The sequence below is a fragment of the Juglans microcarpa x Juglans regia genome, chromosome 1D (assembly GCF_004785595.1).
Source record: "Juglans microcarpa x Juglans regia isolate MS1-56 chromosome 1D, Jm3101_v1.0, whole genome shotgun sequence".
Taxonomy (NCBI): domain Eukaryota; kingdom Viridiplantae; phylum Streptophyta; class Magnoliopsida; order Fagales; family Juglandaceae; genus Juglans; species Juglans microcarpa x Juglans regia.
Window position 1 is genome coordinate 4,703,473 of NC_054594.1, and position 26,401 is coordinate 4,729,873.

A 26,401-nucleotide genomic window follows, 5' to 3' on the forward strand; every position below is an offset into this window, starting at 1 on the left:
TGATTTACTGATCATCATCCCACAACCACACATCTTTTAATTTCTTTTAATTTTTTCATAATAAGTATGTGATGTATGGAAGATGAGTAGAACAACTCAAATAGTTTACCGTAAATAAAATTAAAAAAATAAAAATATATATGGTGTGTGGTGTGAGATGATAAGTAGCATAACCAGCCTATCATTATATTCTATTTGGATGAGATGACATACATTGCTTATCCCACTTTTGATTTTTTTTTTAAAAAAATAAATGATCCAAATATTTGATAAAAAAGTACCGCATTTATAAAATTTTGATAAAAGCAAGATGGTAGTCATGTATAGTATTATTTTTTTTACAGCAACTTGGTTTTTGAGTGATCTCTTGAATAAATGTAATTTTCACGATGTCCAAATACGATATTATATAGGTCTTACGACTATTTGGTTTCTCCATACTCAACCTAGTTGGGTATGGAGTTTTATGTTTGGTTACTGTGAACTCTGTTGGGAACAGAGTTGTGCTATCTCTTAGACTTCGGTCTTTAGAGATAAGCCGTCTGGACTAGACCATGTCAGTCACAATAGTGTACTGAGATTCTATTAACGTTTGTAATTGACTTGTTGTTTGAAGTCAAAATTGTATGTCCTCTTCAATGAATGGAATGAGATCCTTTTTATCAAAAAAAAAAAAATAGATTTTTTGAATAATTATAACTACCGATGGAGGAGTCCAAAGATGTTATTACCATATTGAGCTATTGATAATATTGCATATACATTAAAAAAAAATTAGAGTATTGTCCTGTTTTTGAAGAAAATAGAAAAATAATAAAACAATATCCATGCATATGATCATTTGCCTTTAATTTTTTTAAAAAAAAAAAAAATTAATATCGTGGTCAATTTGTTTTGCTATTTTTTATGTTTTGACGGAAAGAAAATTGAAAATATAACCTTTTCCTACATTATAATTCATATCAGAAATAAAGAACTCTGGAGTACTCTATCCAAAACACTGACAGGTAATGTAATTTCCTTTTGAATTAAAACGGTACCTGATGATGACTATATATCAAATTAATTGTAATATTAACAAAAAGGCCTAAAAGATAAGAAACCTCACCTTATCCATACATGCTTGTAATTGACATGTTAAAAGCAAATACGCGTGTATCTTTTAATTATTTTCTTTGACGTGTTGCCTTCCAATTGCATGTTTTTAATTCCCAAAGGCATGCAATTTCTAGGTAGGTAGCTAGCTATAAGCTTAAATTCCGACTATTATATAGAGCAAGGGGCTGCTCTCTTTCATTCAAACTTATAGATTTATACTTGATGACCAGTAAATAAAAAATGACGGAAACTGACTAGAGACTTAAATTCCGTGTTGAAAATATATCTCAATAAATTAAAGGGAGTTATTATTCTAATTAAATTCATCAATTTGACCTAAATTATATATGGACTGAACAAAATTTTCAAAGATTATAATATATTCTCTTGAAAAAAAACACTTGCCGAGAAAATTCATCTATATAGTATGAGAAATGGTCAATTGATAAAAGCAAAAAATAAAGATACACTTCTTTCACAATTATTATTCAAACTGATCATATCATTATTTTGAGTTAATAATGGTATCTAAACATTTCAATATTACACGATAATATCATTAGGGTGGCATTTAGGCGGAAGAGTTCATTTAAGTTTAGATTTAGATTTGGATTATAATTTGTATCTAAAATAAACCATAATAAAAAATCTAAAATCTTGGAAAGCTTAAAAGCCTATTTGGGTTTGATACAAATCCAAATTTTAATATGATTAATGCTATATGCAGTTCTAGAGTATACAAGCCACACACACTTTTTTTAAGAAAAAAGTGAGATCAACTATATTTAAAAAAGTAAATTTTTTTAATGCTGATTTGATCAGATTTACCCACTTTTTTTTTTTTAAAGGGAATACGCGGGAGTTACACATGCAACCTTATATTGTAAATATAATTTTTCTTTTAATATATGATCATCCAAATAAGACATTTGTATTTCAAATCTCCAAATCCAAAAATCTTCATCCCGGCCGGGTTCATTCATCCAAACAAACCTGCATAGGCGAGGTGTATAATATTTGTGTAAAAATTCATGTGCAATTTACTAAGTCAGCTGCGACCAGTTCATGAGTGGTTAAATGCATTATAAGCTGCTCAGTGGCCTGACGTTTCACGTTTGCAGTCAAAACTTGTTCAATGGTATATATGATGCAGTGCACGCTTGAGAGTGGCAATCCTTTAGTTTTCTCTTGCATTTATTACCACTCGATATCATCATTCCTAGCATTTTAACCAAATCTATGACTACGAGCATGCAATAATATTCATATAAAGGCTAGCTTCGATATTATATTAATATGCATTGAATGCTGGCCTGGCCATTTTTTCAAAGTTATAAATACAAATAGTACATGAATAGAAATCAAGCCCACTTGTTGAAAATTTTACATGCATTTAACTTTCCCAGATCCAACTTGCGCTTGCAGGGACACATTCTCACCCGGCCCCTTAACATAAATATTATATGAATGCATGTGTCTTCTGCGCTCTTACTGGCGTAGGGTCCATTCATTGCACACATGATGCCCTTTTTGGTGTCCGACTCACTCAATATAGCCGGCTCTGCATGATGTGGCGTCGACTAAGCTCTATGGCTTTGAATTTTTATAACCTATACGAGTCAGCATAATGGGAGTCAAAGAGACAGCCAAAGGGGTCGGCTTTTGAAACTTCTTTTGGCAAAAAAAAGAGAAAAGAAAAAGGAGGAAGAAGAAGAAGAGTAGGTAAGTGTATTTAATTAATATATTTTGTTTTCGATATTTCGTCCTTTAGTGGTTAAGTTTTTAAGTCTTCATTAACGCGTTTGATGAGATATTAGAGGTTAGACTATTAATGTGAAAAAGGAAAAAATAACAAAACAAAGACTTGAAAGTCTCTGTTAATTCTTTCACCTTAATTAGATGTAATATCCCACTTTAGCCCTATTAATTTGTGTCTCACTTGACATGATATTAAAAAATTTAGATAAAAACTCAGAGGTAGGAGATCTAATTGCAGCTGTCGTTTGCTAGAACAGTCCCAAAGTTACCACTTTACGTGAATATCCCACCTTCCTCTCATGTCACCCCCAACTTGGAGATGATTCAGGTCCATGCAGCCAACAAGCTAGAGAGCCCCACTGATCCTGTTTTCTCAGGCATCATCTTCAAGAACGATTGGCCACCATCTTGCACCTAATACGATCAATGGTCTTATCTTACATTTAACACCATACCAGAAAAAGTACTACGTAAATTACCTATTAACTGAAGTTATACGTATATGTTTTCTTAATATATAATGCAATATATATACACATGATGTCACACTAATGACGATGATCATGAAATTACTCTCATGTACATGATCAATCTTCTGAATATAGCTAGCTAGCTAGCCCTTCACTGTGACTCGGTTTTTAACTTAATATGTGATATTAGATGGGAATAGATCATATGGATTTTAGAAGATACAGATATATATAATTTCTTGCGATCAGAAGACAATGTTGCTAACTTCTTGTCCACTGCTTGACAAATGCATACGTTAGGACTTATAAATAATTGCATTCCTAGTACTGTCCAAGCATATATTGACTTCCTGTGCATGCTTGCTACATTAATTCAGATATTTGAAACCTTCTCATTCGTGTTTCACAAGGACATCATAAAAAAAAAAAAATCTAAATTTCAGCAAAGTACGAACATTGGTCTACATCTATATTAGATTATATATTTACTCTCTATATAATAATAAAATATTATTAATTTAATACTTTTTAAAATTTTTATTTTTATCATATTATATAGTTCTACTAATTAAAATATTAATAATAATTATATTCTAATTAAGTATTTTATTAGTTAAATTTACTTAAAGTTGAATTTTACAATGATAATGCTCTAAATCGTTTCTGTTCTAAAGAGTAAAGTCATTTTAATTTTTTTTATTTTAAAAAAATTGAAACAAAAAGAAAGGAAAATGAGTACACTGTCAAAACACAAAGGACGTGAAAAAAAGACGTCAATTCATGTGCGTTGCGGGCTATTAAAAGCTTTTTGGTAAACTATGATCCTTCATTAAATTCTATAAGGAAGCTACACGTCAAATGGTTAAAGGTCTTAAGGACATTTTGGTAAAACAAGATTCTTCATTAAATTTTACAAGGTTCTTCATTAAAGGTTCTAGAGCAGTCAGACAGGATGGTTGGCCGGGTCATACCATTTGACTCCATTTTAATTTTTAACATTAACCCATGAAATTAATCACGCTTATTATATGATCTTTTCTTAAAAGGCAATATTATCTGTATGAATACTTTGAAATTCACTTTATATTTATAGCTATTTCTTTAAGAAATGTTTAATTTATGAGAAAGTAAAATTTACAAATTGATATGACTTGTTGTCATAATTTATTATATTATAAAATTTTAGTGTAAAGTAAATTTAATGTATCTCATCTAACAATATTAGTTTATAAGTTTTAGCCTAATATATTTTTATAAATCTTTAACACTTCTCTTGTGTCTTACCATAGAGATGGGATAAAAATTTAAAAAATTATAAATTTCAATCAGTTTCGTTTGGTTATTCAGTTTAGATAAGATAAAATTAGAAGTTTTTGTTAAAAATTGAATAAAATATTATTATAATATAATTTTTATTTTGAGATTTAAAAATTTTGAATTATTTATTATATCTTATTTGAGCGTTTGAAAAAATTATAATGATTATATAAAATGAAATAGTTTAATTTTATACTAATCTATAGAAGCAACAAAAAAAGTAATAGGCACTGAAAATGACATAGCTAAACAAGTGGAAGCAACAAAAATAGAGAAATTGATTGGTGTGGGTATTGTGTGGTTCAAACTTTTTATTATATTCGAATTAAGAGTAATGTATTTGGGTTGACTTCACAATTACAGTGTTGCCCCTTTTGGTGGACGTTGTTTTGACATGTTACAATTAAGCATTTCCCCGTTGAGCAGCTCTTAGTGGCGTTCAATAAAGTCTGCCGCGGCGGCGCATTGAGATGTCACCAATTTTCTCCTCGTCACCGTCCACTCAAATCACGCTTAGACTGTGTAGTGGGATCCATCAAAACACAAGATCTCTTCGATCGACGGTGGAAAAATGGGCACAGCCATCACAGTGCTGTCACGGAGTTCCTTGACTGTGTTTTATTGGTCTCGTGAGACGCTGGTGTGGCTTCTTTCGCTTTACCTCTCTCTCTCTAGATGTGATTGTCTCTCTTGTGTTTTGTCTCTAGTCGTGGACGAGGAAAAGTAGCCATGGGGACTTTCACGGCAAATTCAGCCCGTTGACTGGTCCTGCTCTCTCTCTCTCTCTCTCTCGTCTTGGACCCATCCAATAAAGATGGACTTTTGCACTCATCCTCTCTCCTTCACTTTTTGTTGTGCAGCACACTTTTCCCGAAGATCAAATTATCTGCACGCTTTGCTGTGACTGATATTTTGGGTGTCCGAGTATCATTTACCTTTTTCCTTCCCTCTCTATATCTTCCGGTAATCCTATGCTTTTCGGCTAAGAGACTTGGAGTCGTGCTCTTTCATGCTTCTTTCGAAGAATCGATTCTTGGGTTTCTAATTTCTATTGATTCTTGGTCTCTATTTGTGTGCAATAGCCTTCTCTTGTATCTTTTCCCACCCTGAGTTCTCATCCACGAACGAACACCGGTTGTCATGAGCAAGGCGATCATGTGCTCTTTTTACCGTTTTCGTTCAGATATTTTCTTTATTATGTATGGGAGAGACGCGGAAGATACTCTGAAAAGTTAAAAGTCTGTTTGGATTACGGAGGAATTTGAAGGAACTATTGTGGTTTAAGAGCTGGGCTGTGGCGATTTTCTATAGTCAAGAGTCTTCAGATTGAGTAGGGTCTCTTTCTATGTCAACTGCTATCTGCTTCGCTGAGAATTCCTGGTAAACCCGGGACAGAGCTTCGGATCATTGTTCTGGTTTCAACTCCACTGGGTAAGGCTTTGTTACTCTTGTGCTTTTCATCACTTAGAGGGCGTTTTAGTTTAATTTATTTACTAACTTCAGATTTATTAATTTATTTATTTTTCCAAGGGTAATTTACTAATTTCCACTTTCGGAGATTGGAACTGAAGTGGACCCTTTTATTATGTTTCACAGCCGCCAATTGTTCATCTCTCAAGCCAGTTGATCTAGGTTTCCCACCTAAGGATGATGAAGTAACTTATGACCATAGATTCAAATTTGAAAATTGATACTTATTGTTGGGAAGTTATAAATAAAGCTTCAGGTTAGAAAGAAAGGTGGGCAGAGCAGATCGCATCCGTGCGAAACCCTGGTGCTTATCCATCACTAATTCTGTTAAATGAATGAAAATCGTGAAGTAATGCTGTTTTGCTAGTTTTTTTTACTTTTTTACATTATCTTGCCATTTGTTGACAATAGTTGTTGTTTCCATGGGGAAATAAAAAAGACAAGCAATTCTAGTAAATTGCATATGTGAGTTTGATGAATAACTCTGGTACACCATGCGTTTATTGTACTTCATGTGGAAATGATTTCCTGTATATTTCATGTGTAAAACTAAGTTGTTATGTTTCAAGTGAGAATCTCTGTTGGTTTTTATTTTGGATGTCATTGCTTAAATTGTCATCGTAGTTTTGGCATTTTTATGGATATCAGATATTTTGATTTGATATTTGATATCAAACATCTGCTTCTGTTATGTTAAAAGCTATGGATTGATTTATATGAGAGAACGAAACGTATGTAATGCTTCCTATTGTTGTTGAACATGCAGATCTAACATAGTCCTCTTTTAATGGGGTCTGATGTTGCTGAGGTGGTGGAAAATCAGTCCATTCCTTGTCCCTTCAAGGTACTGTTGACATGGTTTTTTGCATTGGAATATGTTTATTTGAATGTGGAGTCCTATTGTATTTGCAGCATAATTGCATTTTAATGGCGGCACCTATGCATACAGAACGTTTAAATTTGTTATCATCAGTAATAGGGTTAATCACTTTTTTTTTTCTGTTAATATATGTTTTGGTTTGTTTATTGGTAAAATTTCATACATTTATCACATGGATAAGACTGTATGGACAAGGCACTCATAGTCTTTAATTTCTTTGAAAGAAGTATATTTTGTTTCCTTTATGGTGTCATGGAGATCCCAGTTGCTGAAGCGAAACTGGGAACTGTATACTGTGCTTTTACTTTAAAGATTGTAACCTCACAATATGCTGTTCATCTTGAGGCCAAAGTTTGCTTATACTGAGAATGGAGATTCTTTCCCTGATGGAGAGGGTTTTATATATCAATAATAACAAGCATTTTGGTTTCTGTGTGAATCTTATTGAATGAAGTTTAAATCTTAGCTCTTTTATGTCCTTGAATAATTTTATACTTTTACTCAAATGATCTCATTCTGTGTATTTATTCATGATTGTAGGTGCATTGTTTAATGTGCACTGAACTTCAGAATTTGGTTGATAGAATATCAAGAATATTTCCAGCTATAGAATTGGCTCGCCCTCGATGTTCATCAGGAATACAGGAACTATGCTCATTAAACCGTGCAATTGAGAGAGCCAATCTACTTCTTCAATACTGCAGCGAGTCTAGTAAACTTTATCTGGTTTGTAATTTTTTCAATAATGATAAAGAAAGTAGATTATTGCGAACGCTTTCTGCTGCACTTCACCAAAGCAAGAATCACCATAGAAAAACTAAAAGGAAAATGATAGAAATGTTTCAAGCTATTTGATCTTGAGGATATAGATTTTTTTATTGAATTTTTGCACCACTGATTATGTTCCATTGTTTCAAATGGAACTTTATTGGAGCAAATATGTTCTGGAATGTTCATGTTGTTGATGAGCACTTTTATAAGCTTGCTCCTCTATTTTCCCCCTTTTTTTCATTAAGAGTGTGTCCTCGCTCCTATGTTGTCACATCTAATAGCCGTCTTAAAACTGATGGAATTAACAATTTATTTTTTCATTTATATTTATATGCTTGTTCCAATATTGTTTTTATAGTCAAATGTTGATCCATAGCTGACAAGGCTCACAATCGACTTTCAGGCATTAACAGGGGATGTAATACTCTCAAGATTTCAAAGATCAAGGAAACTGTTGGAGCAAAGTTTAGGCCGAGTTCAAACGATGGTTCCACTTGAGTTGGGTGAAGAGGTTCGTCAAACTACATGCCTTTTGAGCTCTCTTTTTTCTTTTTCTTTTCTAACCCCACCCCCTCCCCCACGCAATGAAAGGGGTATAAAAACCAATAATGAAAGAAAAATGAGGCAGTGTATGCATATACATTGATACAAGAAGAAATTGTTATCAGAGCAGTTTCTCAGTTATATTTTGTTTCCAAATTTCAGTGATCTTGTTTGCTCACGTGTAGAATATGCTAGTAATATAATTTTATATTAAGCCAGCCACTTAAACTATATTTTAAAAGCTAGTTATATGGGTGTAAGTACTGTGCCATAAAGCGATTTTCTGGTTTCTGATGCTTGTATCTAAACTGGAACCTGTTGAAAGAGGAAGTGGTCCCATTCCCAATGCTTTCAGCCTAACTTTTATTTATTATCTCCACCCTTCACATATACAAAAACCTAAAAAAATCTGACAGCAACTTATGAAGCCTGCTTAGTTCCACAGTGTATTTTGCAGCAGGATTCTTCTAATGGGGTTTTCCTGGTCTAGAAACTATGCGGGTATCAACCTGTTGCAATCTTCTAGATTTGTTCCATAGTTTCTTTCTTTTCTTTATTCCAGAAAAAAAAAAGACAAAAAGTTCTGAGCCTCTGTTACTAATGATGAGATGTCATTTACAGATCTCTCACATCATGGATGATCTTAGGCATGCAAAATTTATGCTGGATTCATCTGAAGAATGGGCTGGTAAGGCTGTGCGAGGATTGCTCCATCAGGATGCTTCTGCAACAGATTCAGTGGAAACTTCTGAAGTTAAAGCTCTTCAATTGGCAGCTTCAGCTCTTCATATTTCATCCCCAAAGGCTATCGTGATAGAGAAACGATCTATTAAGAAGCTGCTTGATAAAGTTGGTGATAGTGACCCAACTAAAAAGAAGATTTTAAAATATCTTTTGTATCTATTCAAGAAGTATGGAAACTTGATCCTACAAGAGCAATCAGCAAGTGGCTGTGTTCAGCATGAACGAGCGTCTGCATTTGAGAACTGCAGTAGTAGTTCTGCATATAGCCTGTCTACTGAAGTGGGATCGCGCATGGTATATCGGCATCATGAGGCTCAAATTGACTTCTTAAGTAGAGCTACACCTCCTGAAGAATTTAAATGTCCTATATCATCAAAGTTGATGTATGATCCTGTTGTCATTGCATCTGGACAAACATTTGAGAGGATGTGCATACAGAAGTGGTTTGATGAGGGTAATGATACATGTCCAAAGACTAAAATGAAGCTGGCCCATCAGTCAATGACTCCAAACAAGACCATGAAGGATTTAATATCGAAGTGGTGCATGAAGTATGAAGTCATCATTGCTGACCCAACTATGCTACCGGAATTCATTCACTCTTGGGAAGCTTCTTCCACTTCTATTGCTAGCTTTGGCAGTTCTATGAATGATCTACACTTTCCGATTGATCTCAGCGATGTGTCACTTGGATCTATAGAGACTACTTACACTTTGGATTCATCACACGCTAAGACAGCAGATGGCTTAAACGTAAATTCTATGTGGACAAAAGGCGAGCTCAAATGTCAATCTAATGCAGGTATACATGAGACAGATTTGGAATGTCTATCTAAATTAGCTGAACTTGAATGGGAATCCCAATGCAAAGCCATTGAAGATGTCAAAAAGCATCTGAATGACAGTGAAGAAGCTTTTCTATTTGTGTCATATGATGATTTTGCTGAACCAATAATTAGATTTTTGAAGGATGCACATGACCGGCATGATGTAAAAGCTCAGAAGGCTGGATGTCAGTTGTTGTTGGCATATGTGAGCAAAAACAGGTAACTCACTCTTTTTATGGGTACTAGTTATTAAGGCTTGGATTTACTGGGTTTTGAATTAAATATTTAGACTGATGACACAACATGATTAAATCCAATAGCTTGAGTTGGTTTAGGCTTCTAGCTTATTCGCTGCTCTAGATCTGTTTTTACCCACCATGGAATTCCATAACATTTGAGCGTTCAAACCATATAATTGTTGTTTCTTGTTTCTTCTGCTTTCAATTTCATTTCTCTTTTAACCATGATTATGTTTCCTTTATGCATGAGCTCAGGTATAATACTAAGATACTTTTTCTTGCCTCATGCAGAAGTGGGATCTCATACTTATGGGAAGGAGCATTTAGTCTCTTGACCACTTTTCTTAATTCAGCAGTAACAGAAGAAGCCCTATACATATTGGAAGTGTTGTCTGGCCACTTGTACTGCGGAGATAAAATTGCATCATTTGATGCTTTAATTGCCATCTTAAAGATGCTTGACTCCAATAACAGAGATTTCCAGGAACAGGCCATCAAAATTCTGTGCAATTTGTCCTCCAATAGTGACGTTTGTTCCAACATTGTATCTTTGGAATGCATCCCAAAACTGGTTCCTTTCTTAGTTGATAGCACTTTTGCAGGACGCTGTGTACTTCTATTGAAGAACTTATGCAGTACTGAGGAGGCTAGGATTTCTGTTGCAGAAACTAATGGATGCATTGCCTCTATTGCTGAACTACTTGTCTCTGACAGTCACGAGGATCAAGAAAATGCAGTGGCTGTTCTCCTTTCACTATGCTCTCAACGTGTTCAGCATTGTAAATTGGTCATGGATGAGGGTGTCATTCCTGCACTTGTTGATATATCTATCAATGGTAATGACAAGGGCAAGGCGAGTGCATTGGAGTTGCTCCGGTGCTTAAGAGATATCAAGTATGTTGATGATCGAGACTACTCTGAACCTGATATCAACGCCGCTAGAGACCCTCCAAATCTCTCTAAAGAAAGGAAAACACCAAAGGCAACTCGATTTTTTGGAAAGATACCAATTTTCTCAAAACCCATTTCTTTCACTGCAAAAAAGAAGAAATGAAACTAGCGTCTGTAGCTCATTTTCAAGCTAGTGGTGATTTGAAATATCTTTGCTTTGTGAGATTCTTTCTTTCTTTTTTCTCTCCTAGACTGTAGATATTTTTTGTTTAAATGTGAATGGAGGAATGACTTCCCTATGTATAGTTTGTGGGTAGATGGGTTTTTGGGATCTAATACCGGTTCTGAAGATGCAGCTTTTGTTAGCTTTAGTTATCAAATTGTTCATGTATTTACTGCCATATTCCCAAATAACTTGACAAAATTGTACATTTTTGTTGTTGTTGTTGTTCTGTGTTATCTTTTCATCTTACACGCTGAATTGAGCATCTCTTCTGTAACGTAAATGTCACTTGGTAATGCAAATCTTTGTAGTCTTTTCTCATACTGGTATTCTTACATGCTTGATATCATCATAAAAACCTAGAATTTGTGGGAGGCTGCTGTCATTGCACATGGGGCTGGATTAGTACACAAAATTAATATGATCATAGCTTTAAATTGAAACCCTTCGATCTCTGAAAGTGCATTTGAAGTTCCCTCTGGGTTGTCCTCACCTGCTTATAACCTCTCAAACTGCATTACCCATATCAGTAGTGCCGGCAAGAGCGGAGGGAGGCATTAATAAAAAATTATATTTATAAGCCGGTATGAAAAACTGATATGGAATAATTTGATTGGGTATAAAATAAAATCCTCTTATAAATTAAATCGTGATATATGAACACTGTAAAAAGTGCATTTTTCAAGCGGACTTGAAAGTAGCATTGTCATGGACGTCCAAAGCAAAGTAAACGAATGGAGATCCTCCCAACACTCTCCCTCCTTTTTTCAGTCTATTTCTTACAAATTTCTGCAATTTATTGGGCCAAAGCATCGGGCCCTTTTACACATACGTCTTGTTTGGTTACGCAGTTGAGATGAGATGAAATGAGATATTTTGTTAAAAGTTGAATAAAATTTTTGTTATAATATAAAATTTTAATATTATTTTTATTTTAAAATTTGAAAAAATTGAATTGTTTATTATATTTTGTGTGGAAGTTTAAAAAATTATAATAATTATATGAGATGAATAGTTTGATTTTGTATAATCAAACCAACTCTAACCTAAGGTCTCCATCCAACCCAACGTGGTCTCGTCCCTCCGAACATTGTTTCGGTCAAACAATATTTATTTTATAATTTGCCTTGAAAAGCAAGAAACTTTCATGATTCTGACTTACTCTCCCACATATATATGGGTTAAATAGCGAAAAATGGAGGGAAGAATTATTTAATTTTATATATTAACAGAGATGTACTTATATATATATATTACTAATATTTTATCCCTAAAATCATTAGAAAGTGAAAAATAAGGGTAATAAAACAGACTAAACAGTAATCATTACATATTTTTTTTCATTTATTCAATTCCAAAATTAGTTTTTTCTTTCCTTGTAGACAATGCCATAATAAATCTAACTTCTATTTAATCTTATATTTTCATTCTATTTTTCTGAAGAAAGAATTACAAAAAATAAAAAACAATGTGAGACAACAACTTCACCATTTATTAAAAAAGTCCTGTCTTCACCATTTCTCTCCTGTCTTAGCCTCATTTCATGATAAAATGAGATAAAATAAAAATTAAACGTTGAATAAAATATTATAAAAATATTATTTTTATTTTAAGATTTTAAAAAATTAAATTATTTATTATATCTTGTGAAAAAGTTTAAAAAAATTATAATAATTATATCTCATCTTATCTTAATAATAAACAAACCAGGCCCAAGGAAATTCAGAGATTACATCGTGGGGCACAGTCACTCTAAAACCAGCTAACCATAATCTAGATCGATAAATTCGACATATCTCTCAATGTGGTCCGGTATATGTCGTTACTTTGCCAAAATAATCCAAGGAAATGATGCTAACTTGCCAAGTGTGTGTGTTTCACTGTTTCTTACCTTGGTTACTGACTAGGGAAGATCCCATAACAGATGGTTGAGGCAAAAAAGATATTATCCTAGAGGTGAAACTTGATGCAGAACCACGTGTTAAGATGATTCCAAAAGAGCAATAAATCCACCAGGATTGGAACCAGAAGTGACCAAGAAAAAAAATAAAATAAAAAGATCCATAACAATTTAATCAAACCACTAGACTATGGAGATATAATTCACTAACTTATTTTTTAAATTAATTTCAGCAGTGCTAAGTGATGGAACAACATAAAAGTCGAAAAGAAGAAAGGAAAACCACTGGCAGCACAAGATTCTCTCGGTTGTGAAAGGCCATGCATGATGAATTTCCAGGAAGATCATATTTATATATTCCCAAAATTTTGAGAAGAAATTCAGCAAATTGGAGAACACGATCTCCAATCAACATGGGTTTTCATTCACAGGCCGGTTTAGTATCAAAGCTGCTCAAGCAGACAGCAAAGGCTTGGAAGGCAGAGAGTGGGTAGCGATAATCCATGGTGAAGATATCTTTTCCAATCTTTCCAAACTGTAAGATTACCTTTTCTTGCTCTGCAGCTGAAACATTGTGGGATGTACCAACAGATGCCACAAGCTGGAAATTCTTGACAGAAGCCACAGTAACACGCCCTCTGAAATTCAAGCACCAGCACTGCAGCTGTTCATGCCATCTAGGAGCCTTGTTTTTAAGAACCAGTGGCTCTCCTGAGCTCTGGATGGATACTGACGGCTCTGAGAGGCTAGTTGAGCTGAAATCTGTGACCATATCTTTTCCTTTTGGACCTGGTAGAGGAGAAAACTGCTGCAGATCAAAGGAGTTTGGGAATGATGTTGGTGTTGGAGCCTTTCCTCCCTCCTCAATAGAAGAGACAGGTATGGACTGCATGACGCAATGCATTCTTCTTGGCCCTCTTGTTCGAAGAACATTGAGCTCATAGGAGACCGTCCCTACACTGTAGTTACACGCTGGAACTCTCGGAGACACCTGCTTAGCATGAAATCTACGACTGGATCGACTATTTAGTTGAACTGTGGATTCGCATGGAGGTTGGCTGTCATATATGGTGAACTTTGTACCCAAGAAATTAGACCTGAAAAAAACAATTGCCAATAAATTCTGGGCAAAATGAATGAAGAAGGGAGGGAAAGGTGTAGGTAGCAAGTGTAATGGCTAAGACTTGCCTCAGTTTACCAACATATGTACTGCTTGCCCGAGAAAAGTCATCTGCGACCAAAGATACAACAAAATCCGTGCTTGTTGCCCTTCTAAACTTTTTGGCTGCTAACAACAATTTATCACTCTCATCTTCGGCTGTCCATTTAATAAAATCACAAGTGAGAACCATTCATGAACTGATACATTTTTTATTCTACCAACTTATCCAACTAATCATTTTCAAACAAGCCGATATTTTTAGACTAATGAATTCTCAAAGATGAAGAAAAAAACTCATAGATAGAGTGCGCTATATTAAGTTCCCCTACCGAATAATTCAAAAAAAGATTATACAATAACAATAACAATAACAATAACAATAATCATTTAATGTATACATCTCCTCCAGGCATTGTAATCTAAAAATTCCAGATATCAACACCAGAAAAAATTACATTTCAACATTCTCAAGCAATAATGCAAAGGTTCATAAGCTTAACTTTATCGAGAAATAAACAAAGAGAAATCTACTCACAAGGCACCAGACTGTAGTATAAACAATATGTAGAAGTGGCTCTATCCCTCCTGATAAAGCACTGTATTGGAGACTCGCGAGGCCCCGGCTATTCAAAAGCACAGAAAGAGTCAATCGGAATGATAAAACGATAAACTTCACATTAAAAAAGCGAAAGAAAAAAAAAAGTAGAAAAACAATATAGTGGTACCTGCTTCAATGAGATAGGAAATGTGAGCCTTCCGCATTGCTCAGGAGTTTGGACAATCTCCCTAGTAATCGTCCTCCATGACTTGCAAACAGAAGCACAAAAGACAACGACAGCCCGAGCAGGCCAGGATGTCTCACTCTCTTCTACCCTCCGGATTATGTCCAAGAGCAATTCAGACGGTAAATTCGACCACCGGCCCTGCTGAATTACTTCGGATGAGGGTGGTGGTGCCTGATCAGGAGCAATATGTGACGTTCTCTTTCTATGCCAATGCTTCCTTTCCCCTCCCCGCCTTGACATGCTCCCCATTCCATCCTTTAACTCCCACAACTCACGTACAATGCTTTTAAGGGACATCTTAATGTATCATATCAATCCTCTCCTTCACTCTTCCACTGCAAACGGAGAAAAAACAATAGAAGATGGAGCAAAAACCTATAAACCAGCTAAACCCATTTGAGAAACTTAGAAAAAGGAAAAAAAGAAAATCGTAGCTTTACAATGTTATCAGTTTCTGTTGTTCATTTTTTTTTTCCACTCTTTAATGTTCTGCGTATAAATTCAAGTATAGTTTAGTTTCAAAATCTGAGCTATAGCACATACATATGTGTAGGTTTTCAAGTGCAATTAAACCGCTAAATTAGCTAAAGTACAAAATATTAACAACGTTAGGTAAATTACTGAAGGAAAAAATATAAAAATGCGGGTTTTTTTTCCAAATTTAATCCTCAAACCCAAAATCAAAGCTTTCTTTGTTTTTGTCCCAATCTGCCATAGATTTCACAGATATCGCACAAGTTTCAGAAAACAATATAGGAATCCAATTGTAACGTCCCAAACCCGTTAAAATTCTCAAAACTTGGTTAAAGAACAAAACAAGAAGAAAGAAGAAATATCAGTGAAATCCATCAACTCCTAAAGATTAAATTAAAAAACCTGAAAAACAAAATCGTTGATGAATAAAATGAACAAAGCTTTATAATCCCAGCGAATAACATAAAATGTAGATCCAAATAATCGCGGAACAACCAACCTGTCCGTCCAGCTACTCCAAACAACAAAACACACGGATCGGACCCCGAACCAGCTCAAAAATCCAGAACCTTCATTTCACAAATATCATTCAGAGAAACCAGTTAGAAACCGGGATCAGAGAGAGAGAGAGAGAGAAATGGTGGGGGCTCCGTCAGGGTGAAGCCCGAAATCGCCACCACCCCAGCGTGGCACTTGTTGCGTCGTAGTCCCCGCCCACGCCACCACCACAAGAACCTCCGGCTCCGGCTCCGGCTCCGGCTCAAGCACCGCCGCGAAGACGAACACTACCACCAACACCGGAGGGCCTCAGTTTCTTCCTTTGGATTAAAGCAGAGGACCCTCCATAAGAATTTCTCTCCTCCTTAAAAACCGGATCCAAGCCCCCTCCCTTTCTTTTAGATTAAGATCTAGTTTTGACAGTAATTATTTTTAGAATATTTTATTATTATTTATTAGTTTATAATTATTTAATATTTTATTATTTTTCATTATTATTAATATTTAACATCATTTCAATATCTAAATACAATCTAAAATCCGGTTAAATAAAAAAATATTTTTATCTTATTTTATTAATATAATTATATTAAATTTTTATATAAAATATAATTAATAATTCAATTATTTTAAATCTAAAAATAATAATAATAATATTTTATCGTTAAAAATGATCTCATCTGTCATCCTATCAAATCAACTAATTTAAGGGAATCTAGGGTCTGTTCTGCTCATACTGTTCTAAATAAGTTGATACACGTGGCAATCATCATCTTTAATTTAGGCTTCTTTTTTCGCAAAAAACACTTGTTAAATAATAAATCATAGGAGTAATATCCTAAAGAAAAATCTCATTACAAGTACGTTTGTGCATCAATTCGTATATTAATATTGATATATAATACATATATTTAACGAAATGATATGTATTAAAGATAAAAATAATTTTTATAATATAGGAGATTTTCTATTTCTCTTAAATTTTTTTTTTATTTTTTTTTAAATAAAAAAAATTATTGATATGCGATATAGTACACGAACTCGCTTGTATCTAACAAAGCCCATATCCTAAATACTTATTTTGATACGCTGCACTATTTTATTAAAGAGAAAACAAAAACCAAAAAATACAAAACCTTGCACGACATAATGTTTATGTTATTTAATAATCTGTTTACATTTACGAAATTGCATAGAATTTTATTTCAAATGATAATAAAAAACATAGAGCGACGATCTTATAAGGATTTAATACAATATATATAAGTAAATTCTATAAAAGGAAGAGACAATATTTCAAAAGTCTCGAGAAATAGGAAGTTCTAAGACTGAATTATCAATCCCTATCAGGAAAGGATTAAACTCAATGAACTAACCCTGAAGAATGAAAAGATGAGTTGGTAAGATGTCTTTGATTATAGATTTTGCAAATCGGGCTGATTGATTTCGGGAAGACACATTCGTTTTTAAGGGACAAATAATAGACGACATAAAAGGGTCATGTCTTGCCTCCTTCCTCCTTTTTATTTTTTTAATTTTAATTTCATATTTTAGATATTAGTTTTATCTCTTTCGAAAAATAAAACAGATATTTTCTTAAAACTAAAATTCAAGCATCATTATAACTAATTGATGAATTAAAATTAAAAGGTTTAAATTATATATTAATTGCAAAAACTAAAATAAAAAATAATAAAGAAAGAAAAAGAGGAGCTCTTGCCTCCAAGTGTGGGTCAAAGTAAGGCATGTGAGGGCAACATTTAATGGTGGAGAGTACCAATGTCAGATTGGACCCAGCAGGAGTCACACCTACACGTGCTTTAGCTCAAAAAAGTCTCTTTTTTTTTTTTTTCTTTTTTCTATTTCTTTCTCTATCCACTCCCGAGTGGCATGGGAACATGCACTTATGAGTAATTATACCCTAACAGGTTGAACTACGCTATTCTTTATAAATTTGTATTTTCTTGACTTATTAATAGAATTTTAACATCTAGTGAGAGATAGATAGATAGAGTGGACTTTATAATACGTATAATTATCTAAGTAAATTATTTATGTAGTATTTAATATTATACAGTGTGAAATTAGTAATTGTCTCAAAAATTTAAACTGATGAAAAGAGGTAAATTTTATTATTTATTTTATATCTTAACATTTTCCTTCACGTGTGGGCTAGACTATCTCTCAATAGGTGGCCCAACACGTAAAATATTTAATTAAATGAGATAGAGTGTAGAGTCAGAGTTCGAACTCAGAACCTCTAATCTGATATCATGTGAAATCACTACTTATAAAAAATTTTAAGATAAGTGGTGATTTCACATACAGTTCACTTTATATATCTATCTTTCTTTTAGTAAAAAATTTTAGAGTTCGACCAAAAATTCTAGAGAATTTTTATTTTTTGTTTATATATTATATATATATATGTAAAGTAATACGAGATACAAATTTCAAAAGTACAAATATTTTATAAAAATGTGGACCCTATTAAAATAAATAAAGTTTGTTAAAACTTGTATATATCATTTCTATATATAAAATACTCATGCTGATTGCTGATGCATGCATCCTCTTCTTATCTATGAGTATTCTTGAGCTCAGAACTTCAATAACAGATTGTAAGCTTTAGTGCTTATTAATTTAGTAGTAGGAGTAGGAGTAATTTCAGGTTTCTGGTTCGTTTTCAAATGATCAACCCATGTGGAAGTGAGCCATTTCTTTATTAAGTGGACCACATTTGCACCGATCTGCATCTTATCTAGGATCAATGAACATTTTGTTGTTCACTTTCCTAAAAGCCACTTTCTGCTTCAAGTTACGAAGTCCGATTAATAAATAAATGAATTAAAAATATATATTTTGGGTGCAATGCACCGTAATTTCTTAAAAGTAACTATTATTTATAAATAAATACTATTACATCTATAAAGATATAATCTCACAAATTGACGTGATTCTATCTGATCTGTTAGATCTATTTTATAATAAAAGTAATTTTATAATTTGATAAACTACATTAATTTATATTAGTTTGTAGAATTACTGTTATATAATCCTTTTTATCGCTAAAATATTTCCCTTCCCAAATTATTCACTATTTTTTACTTCACATCTTAAACTAAAAAAAGTGGTCATATGCACTCGGAACTACAAAAAGCTGAATTGATAGGTTTTTTCTACGTATCGAAACTTATTGGATTAGTAAACCTTCAGCATGCGTGTTGAGAAATAGATGACAATTTGGGTCTGCAAATTGCAATTTCTTCCTAAATAAAAATGTGCTATATTTGTATAAAACGTCCTATCATTTTCTTTCTTTTTGGCACGCAGAACAAGCTAACAATCTCATTTGGATAGCCAAAAGTTTGGTGATGCATTCTACATCAGACAGTGGGATGCCATTACGATAGCCAACCAAGAATATCAACTATACCATTTAAGAGCATTAAACATCCTGAAAGTTCAATTGGAAGGTCTAAATTCTGTAGAATGATCATCACCCACTATGGCACTATTGCTGTGGTTTATTGTGAGAGTACTTGAGGAGCTCTCTCAACCTTTCATTGATCATCGTGGAATTTAACAGTGCCATCCTTATTGTTGATATTCGGGAACAATATCTGTACATCAACATTCACAAATGAAAAGTTTAATTTATTTAGTTTTGTTTGAATGTTTAAACATATATAGTAACACTCGAAAAATACCCGTCATTAGAAGTGAATGAATAACTATAAATTTTCTCAAGAATTGCCGCTCAAACCCTCCATGTGCTTACAAATTAAAATAGCAAGAAATATCTTCATCATAAACCTTAATAATACAAAATTGAATAGCATCAAATATCCCAATCACATATCATGTCAAGTCACATCAAATACGGTGGGAGTTTTGGTATACTATACAAAAAATGCTCAACATACTTCCCATTAAGCTATATGCATTTGAGATGAGATGTGACATATCATGGCTGTCTTGATTTAGGATTTCAGACAATTGTAAGAGTATATATAGTTAAACGACAGTATTTCATTCTAAAAATGGTTTGCACAATGAATGATTGAGTTCCTACTTTGATATACATAAATATGCAAGGCAATGGCATACAATCTGATCAATATTTTGTAGACTCGTAGTACACGTACGAGTCATTAGTTGGTGAAACTTGTCTTGGCATCCTTGGCTTTATTGTATACGGGTGTCAAAAGAAAAAAAAAAAAAGACTCGAATGCCTTCCCTCCATATAGTTCCATGCATTTAGAACGTCGGAGACCAGGAAGATATATTACTACCGTGACATCAAACAGTTGGTGGGCGTGAAAAGCTATAAAAGGATCGAGTTGACAATTATTGTCCACGCTTAGTTGTTGTCTTGTTGGTTGATGTTGTGCGTGGAGCCCCACGTAGGTTGTTCCACTTTTAACGATCGACGTTGGGTGCTCTGATTTGTGTTCGAGTTTTGCTTGCAAGTGCCGAGCTGGTATCGGTTGGAGGTTGTGGACGACATTCATGAGAGTAGTCTCCATGGCATTCGTGATCATTCTTTTACGTGTGAAAATTGACGGGGGCTGCAGCCACATTCTTTACCATTGGGTAGCCATATACATCAATCTAACTCCTTTCTGTCCTCTTGCCAGCTGACACAATTGACTTGCCCCACGAGCCTATGGACTTTACCAAATCATCGTATTTTGCAAGAGGATTCGGGAATTCCTGCACACCAAAAGGCAGATATACGACTGTTTTCTTATTATATTTTTATTTGGTGTCATCAATTAACAATTAAATTTGTTATCTAAAAATTTTTACTTCTTTAATAATTTTCTTTGAAATTGTAGGCAATTATGTGAATTTTAAAGAGTAATGTTATATACAGTCGTGAACTGCCCAAGTGCCGTGCAGTCATTTTGAAAAAGAGTGAAGTGTACTATTACAAAATTAATTTTTTTTTCTTGTGGATCTTGTAGTTATTCACTTTTTTCAAAATATTTGTACCACACTTACGTACTCATTATTGCAACTATCACTTCTTAATTTTAAAACTCTAATTAGATACAAAATTCGGAATTCAATGAAGTGGCACATTTGTTGTTATAAAATAAATTATTAAAATAAATAATATCTGATACAATTCTAGAGTCCTACACTTTAAAAAATAAAAGTAATGGCTAGTTGCCATTCCGACTTATTAATATATACTTTTAATTTAATAGAAAGTGTTACTTGTATTTCTCCCTTTCACTAATTTTCTTTACAGCATGATATGAATGGTAACTATGATCACATGCCCAATAATAGTACACAACAAACCAAAAAACTTATTTACAAATGATTTAATATAACTTGATGCAATAAATTAAATTATAAACCTATTTTTTATTGTATAAAAAACCTGGTTAGTTTATAATTTCTATCATAATTTTCTTTGCAAGTCTAATATTTTATTTACAGGTTTAGAGCATCGGTGAGTCTTTTAATTGGCATCCTAATACATGTTGTTCTCTCAAGCTCATATATCTCTGGCAAAGGTCTAGAGTAGGTAAAACGTATACTCTATTTTGGGCTTTTCATGAAAAGAGTATGGGTTTTATGAGCACTAGACCACAGTTGGCCCAACTCAAGTTGCAATCCAACAACTTTATCTTTTTCCTCACACTTTAAATTCCTAATTCCTTAAGATCCGATTTGGATATAAGAAAGCTTGCTCTAACTCATTTTAATTCATTTTATCTAATCATTATAATTTTTATATAAAAAATTATTATTCATCTCTAAATCATTTTTCTATAAATATTTTATTCTAACAAATAAAATAAATTATTCTTCCAATTATCTACACTTCCTCTCGTGCTGGTATTTGTTATAGTTTTAAGTAATAATAAAAAAATAATTTAAATAATTACGAAAATGTAAAAAAATAATTTTGAAAATATTATCATACCCCAACAAATTCCCAGCTTATTTTTTCAAAGAATTATCTGTTGGCAAAGAAACTGAACTACTCTCAGGTGCAATTAATTTGTTTGAACAATCTATTAATGTACTTAAAATTCCGCAACCAACAGTGATTTGGAAACAGCACATTACATCAAGGATATGCAGTACTTGATGTTCTGAAATTTGATCTCCTAATCACATAATCCAGAGGTACTTTATATAGAGTGGGGAAAAGAGGTTGAATGCATCACTATAAGAAAAACATTTACTCATGTATTCTATAGCCCTTGCTTTAAGATTCCAATTCCTTCACCTTTAGTACATATATACTTAACTCCATGGTCAGAAGCAATATGAAATTCCTCTAACAAGCTGCTTAATAAGAATAAGAGCCCTTTACCAAGCAAAAATAAATAGCCCACAACTACTTTATGTGTAAAGAAAGAAAACTCTTCTGAATTAATTCTTGCAAACGATAACAGTACTGAAAAATTAACCCTGATTCTGATATTGCCAAGGATTCCATGAGCAGAGCACAAAGATCAGAAACTCCTTTTCAATTGCTTTTCCTTGACGGTAAAGCTTAGATTGTATATTATATATGGGGTTTTGGTTGGCTTTATGTAGCTCTCATGATGCCCAAAATCTTCAAATATTTAAGTTTTAAAGTTAAAAAATAAATGAACTTTCATAACTGTGATGTTTCTGAAATCCTCTTCTCCCTTCAGCAATCTCAGCCTCTACGTCAGTTAACAGCCTATGTAGTTGCTTTCAGTATTTTGCTTACAAGCTTTGATGTACAGATCTTTACAATTCCTACCTAATCCATGGCCCCTTCACCTTTAACAAACTGATCATGGACAATCATGAACCATTGATTACCTCTACACATTCATATTTATACCTCGAAGCTTTACGGTCTGATCCATGTCTCATCCATACAAACAGTACTACTACTCGAAAAGCTCTTTTTGACAGGCGAAATCATGGGTAGAGCTTTTTCTGGGTTCACCTTCGTTTTCTTTGCATTTCTTGGCTTTATCTTTCTTCCAGCTGAAGCTGCGATAAAGAAGTACCAATTTGATGTGAGTTTGTAACATGTATGAGCACTCCTATTACATGCACAAGCATATATAGCATCGGGCTGTTGTATTTATGAAGGTTTTGGTGTTTTCCATTTCTCAGATTCAAGTGAAGAATGTGAGCAGACTGTGCCATGCAAAACCCATTGTAACCGTTAATGGGAGGTTCCCAGGGCCGACTATATATGTGAGAGAGGGAGATAGAGTTCTCATCAACTTAACAAACCATGCACAATATAACATGTCAATTCATTGGTAGGGCGCAATTTGCCAATAACGAAAGCAGAGAACAACAAAAGATTATAAATTTTGCTGTTCTTTTTTCTTAATGTCATTAATTTGGTGATTCTTGTAGGCATGGACTGAAGCAATATCGAAATGGTTGGGCAGATGGACCAGCTTACATCACTCAGTGCCCAATCCAGACTGGGAATAGCTACACCTATGACTTCAATGTCACAGGCCAAAGGGGAACATTATGGTGGCATGCGCATATTCTTTGGCTACGGGCCACAGTCTATGGCGCATTTGTCATCATGCCCAAACAAGGAACCCCATTTCCTTTCCCGCAGCCGCACCAGGAAGTTGAAGTCCTGTTAGGTGAGTTTGAAGTAAATATACCTTTCAAATGATAGACATGAAGTTCTGTAATTCTTGTATTTGTTCTGCAGGAGAATGGTGGCATGCAGATGTGGAAGAGGTTGTTAAGGAAGGGACAACCATGGGCACGCCTCCAAATATGTCCGATGCGCACACAATCAATGGAAAACCGGGGCCACTCTTTCCATGTTCTGAAAAACGTACGCAAGCATATATACTTTGTCTGGAAAAAGGCTGAGGCATTCACATGCCATAAAATAAAAGTTACCAGTTTTTGGTTAAGGAGTAGTTCTTGGCACTAAATAAAACCAAATTTTGCAGAGTCCTTGAATCTATACTTTATTTATTTTTTTACTTGTGTTAGATACTTTTGTGATCGAGGTTGAGTTAGGCAAAACATATCTCCTGAGGATCGTCAACGCTGCCCTCAACGACGAGCTTTTCTTTGCTATTGCTGGACACAACATGACAGTAGTGGAGGTAGATGCAGTTTATGCAAAACCATTTACTACTCAAGCTATACTTATTGCGCCTGGCCAGACCACAAACGTCCTGGTCCAAGCTAACCAAGTCCCTGGAAGATATTTCATGGCATCCAGGGCTTTCATGGATGTTCCCCTTTCCATAGATAACAAAACCGCCACTGCAATTCTCCAGTACAAAGGCGTCCCAAACACTGTTCTCCCTTCTCTTCCCCAGTTGCCTGCACCCAATGACACAGAGTTTGCCTTGAGCTATGTCAAGAAGCTAAAGAGCTTGAACTCTCAGCAGTATCCAGCCAATGTTCCCCTCAAAATTGATAGAAACCTCTTTTACACTGTTGGTTTTGGCAAAAATTCTTGCCCAACGTGCCTCAATGGAACCAAACTCCTTGCTTCATTGAATAATATCTCCTTTGCAATGCCTCAAATTGGGCTTCTCCAAGCTCACTACTTCAACATTAAAGGAGTGTATAGAGCTGATTTCCCTGACAAGCCAACAACTCCTTTCAACTATACCGGTGCACCACTTACAGCCAATCTTGGCACTGCCACAGGCACAAGGGTTAGCAAGATTGCTTTTAATTCTACAGTTGAGCTGGTTCTTCAAGACACTAATCTTCTAACGGTTGAGTCACATCCATTCCATCTCCATGGCTATAACTTCTTTGTTGTTGGGACGGGTATTGGGAATTTTGATCATGACAAAGATCCTAAAAATTACAACTTGGTTGATCCTATTGAAAGAAATACAGTTGGAGTTCCCACTGGTGGTTGGACTGCTATCCGGTTCAGGGCTGATAATCCAGGTAGTACTTACAATCCAAGATATTCAGAACCTGTGACATTATTTAGCTCTTTTCTTTCACATGAATTTCGTACACTCTGATAAACTTGATGGGATTTGTATTTGTAAATAAATGCACCCAAAAATTAGAAAGCTTGCCATTAGCATCATTGCATATATTAATACTAATTCTGAATCGACTGTCCATGCAGGTGTTTGGTTCTTGCATTGCCATTTGGAGCTCCACACTGGATGGGGATTGAAAACAGCATTTGTTGTTGAAGATGGACCAGGAACAGATCAATCTGTTCTGCCTCCGCCCAAGGATCTTCCACCATGTTAGCTGTTGCACGATTAATTTGTATGTGAAATCATTTTATGTGGGACCTACAGTTTGCTTTCATCCTGCAAAAGTTGCGGATGTTTCTTGAGGATAAAATTTAGGGAAAAAAAAAAAAAAATGGTTTGCAGATTTTCTTGAAACTCAAAATGTAATAAATTCCACGAAATGTATAATCAACACTACTTAATTGTTTGAGTGTAGTGTACCACTTTTAATTCTTACAAACAACATATATAAATATATATATGTAGCTCCAAAGAACAACTTGAAAGGTAAAACTTTAAGAGATGTAAAGGAAATATTTCTGATTTTGGGCTAAGCATTGGAGTCTCAGCTGTCATAGCTTTTCACACAAAAGAAATGGTCACCAAAGCCACCAACATTGCCACAAAGAGTTTCATCTCCCTAAAAGGGAAACACGTTTTAGAACATTTCACGACAGATGGATTTTTCAAAAAGATGTTGCAGCGTTTTTGGAATGGCATCAATGACTGTTCAGAATAGGATCAATGACTTCAAAGATCACAATTGGTTATCCTTATTCAAGAAGATCACAAGACGATAAATCTCACATTAAATAGAAGATCAAGATCTATAGAGAAATAAGCGGAAATGTAACATTAAACATACTTCTAATTAAACCTGGAAATCAAGCGGCTGGGAGCTGAACAACCTTGAAATGGAACCATATTTATGGAAATAAATTAATAGATGGTTATCCAATTGTCTTAATAACCTAAACATTGAATATTTTTTATAACCTGAAAACCGAACGGTTTTAAGGCAAAATTGAATTAAGCAAATATAAAGAGAAAGTTGGTAGGAAGTAAAAGAGATGAGAAGTGCAAGAGATATATAGCTAATGAAGTTGTAATAAAGATAGAAGTTGATGGAAAGTGCAAGAGAAACGGAGTTCTAGAGTGATGTGATATTACAAGGTCAATTTTTAACAATATGAGGATTGAATATTTATGTCATTTCAAGGATTATTCATTCTACATTTAGTCATATATCTGCATGTAACGGTTTGATTTGAGTCCCGTTTTACTAAAACGGGATTCGTTGGATGAAGAATATATGTCCCATATATATACAACTTGCACAAGTGACAAGTACCCAT

At 34.1% G+C, this 26,401-nt stretch overlaps 3 protein-coding genes across 4 annotated transcripts; 2 read left to right on the forward strand and 1 right to left on the reverse strand.

The window, feature by feature from the left end:
* Positions 1–5,383: 5,383 nt before the first annotated feature.
* On the forward strand, positions 5,384–11,552 carry LOC121267096 (U-box domain-containing protein 5-like). Its single transcript, XM_041170973.1, has 6 exons — positions 5,384–6,074; positions 6,880–6,957; positions 7,534–7,719; positions 8,168–8,275; positions 8,929–10,097; positions 10,409–11,552. The coding sequence occupies exons 2-6, from the start codon at positions 6,901–6,903 to the stop codon at positions 11,169–11,171; spliced, it is 2,283 nt and encodes a 760-aa protein (XP_041026907.1). The 5' UTR covers positions 5,384–6,074; positions 6,880–6,900; the 3' UTR covers positions 11,172–11,552.
* A 1,781-nt stretch (positions 11,553–13,333) lies between these two features.
* LOC121267254 (tubby-like F-box protein 5) lies at positions 13,334–16,448 on the reverse strand. Of its 2 annotated transcripts, none has more exons than XM_041171104.1 (5): positions 16,052–16,448; positions 15,019–15,413; positions 14,829–14,916; positions 14,320–14,449; positions 13,334–14,228 (listed from the first exon to the last, which is right to left on the reverse strand). In XM_041171104.1, exons 2-5 carry the CDS (start codon positions 15,373–15,375, stop codon positions 13,553–13,555), a joined length of 1,251 nt encoding a protein of 416 aa, XP_041027038.1. In that variant the 5' UTR covers positions 15,376–15,413; positions 16,052–16,448; the 3' UTR covers positions 13,334–13,552. The 2 variants fall into 2 exon arrangements, with proteins under 2 accessions (XP_041027038.1, XP_041027043.1); XM_041171109.1 differs by having other exon boundaries at positions 15,019–15,453.
* A 6,277-nt stretch (positions 16,449–22,725) lies between these two features.
* On the forward strand, positions 22,726–25,462 carry LOC121244330 (laccase-11-like). The gene is made up of 6 exons (XM_041142385.1): positions 22,726–23,075; positions 23,176–23,327; positions 23,428–23,672; positions 23,744–23,872; positions 24,037–24,960; positions 25,151–25,462. The coding sequence occupies exons 1-6, from the start codon at positions 22,977–22,979 to the stop codon at positions 25,279–25,281; spliced, it is 1,680 nt and encodes a 559-aa protein (XP_040998319.1). The 5' UTR covers positions 22,726–22,976; the 3' UTR covers positions 25,282–25,462.
* The last annotated feature ends 939 nt before the right edge of the window (positions 25,463–26,401 follow it).

Bases quoted from the DNA above. Each gene is read 5' to 3' on its own strand.
- LOC121244330 (XM_041142385.1), top strand. From the start codon at position 22,977: ATGGGTAGAGCTTTTTCTGGGTTCACCTTCGTTTTCTTTGCATTTCTT. The intron at 23,328-23,427 runs GTAGGGCGCAAT...TGATTCTTGTAG, and splicing joins TATAACATGTCAATTCATTG to GCATGGACTGAAGCAATATC. The intron at 23,673-23,743 runs GTGAGTTTGAAG...TTTGTTCTGCAG, and splicing joins GGAAGTTGAAGTCCTGTTAG to GAGAATGGTGGCATGCAGAT.
- LOC121267254 (XM_041171104.1), bottom strand. From the start codon at position 15,375: ATGTCCCTTAAAAGCATTGTACGTGAGTTGTGGGAGTTAAAGGATGGA. The intron at 14,450-14,828 runs GTGAGTAGATTT...TTAAATGGACAG, and splicing joins ATACTACAGTCTGGTGCCTT to CCGAAGATGAGAGTGATAAA. The intron at 14,229-14,319 runs GCAAGTCTTAGC...TGTTTTTTTCAG, and splicing joins ACATATGTTGGTAAACTGAG to GTCTAATTTCTTGGGTACAA.
- LOC121267096 (XM_041170973.1), top strand. From the start codon at position 6,901: ATGGGGTCTGATGTTGCTGAGGTGGTGGAAAATCAGTCCATTCCTTGT. The intron at 7,720-8,167 runs GTTTGTAATTTT...ATCGACTTTCAG, and splicing joins AGTCTAGTAAACTTTATCTG to GCATTAACAGGGGATGTAAT. The intron at 8,276-8,928 runs GTTCGTCAAACT...TGTCATTTACAG, and splicing joins CACTTGAGTTGGGTGAAGAG to ATCTCTCACATCATGGATGA.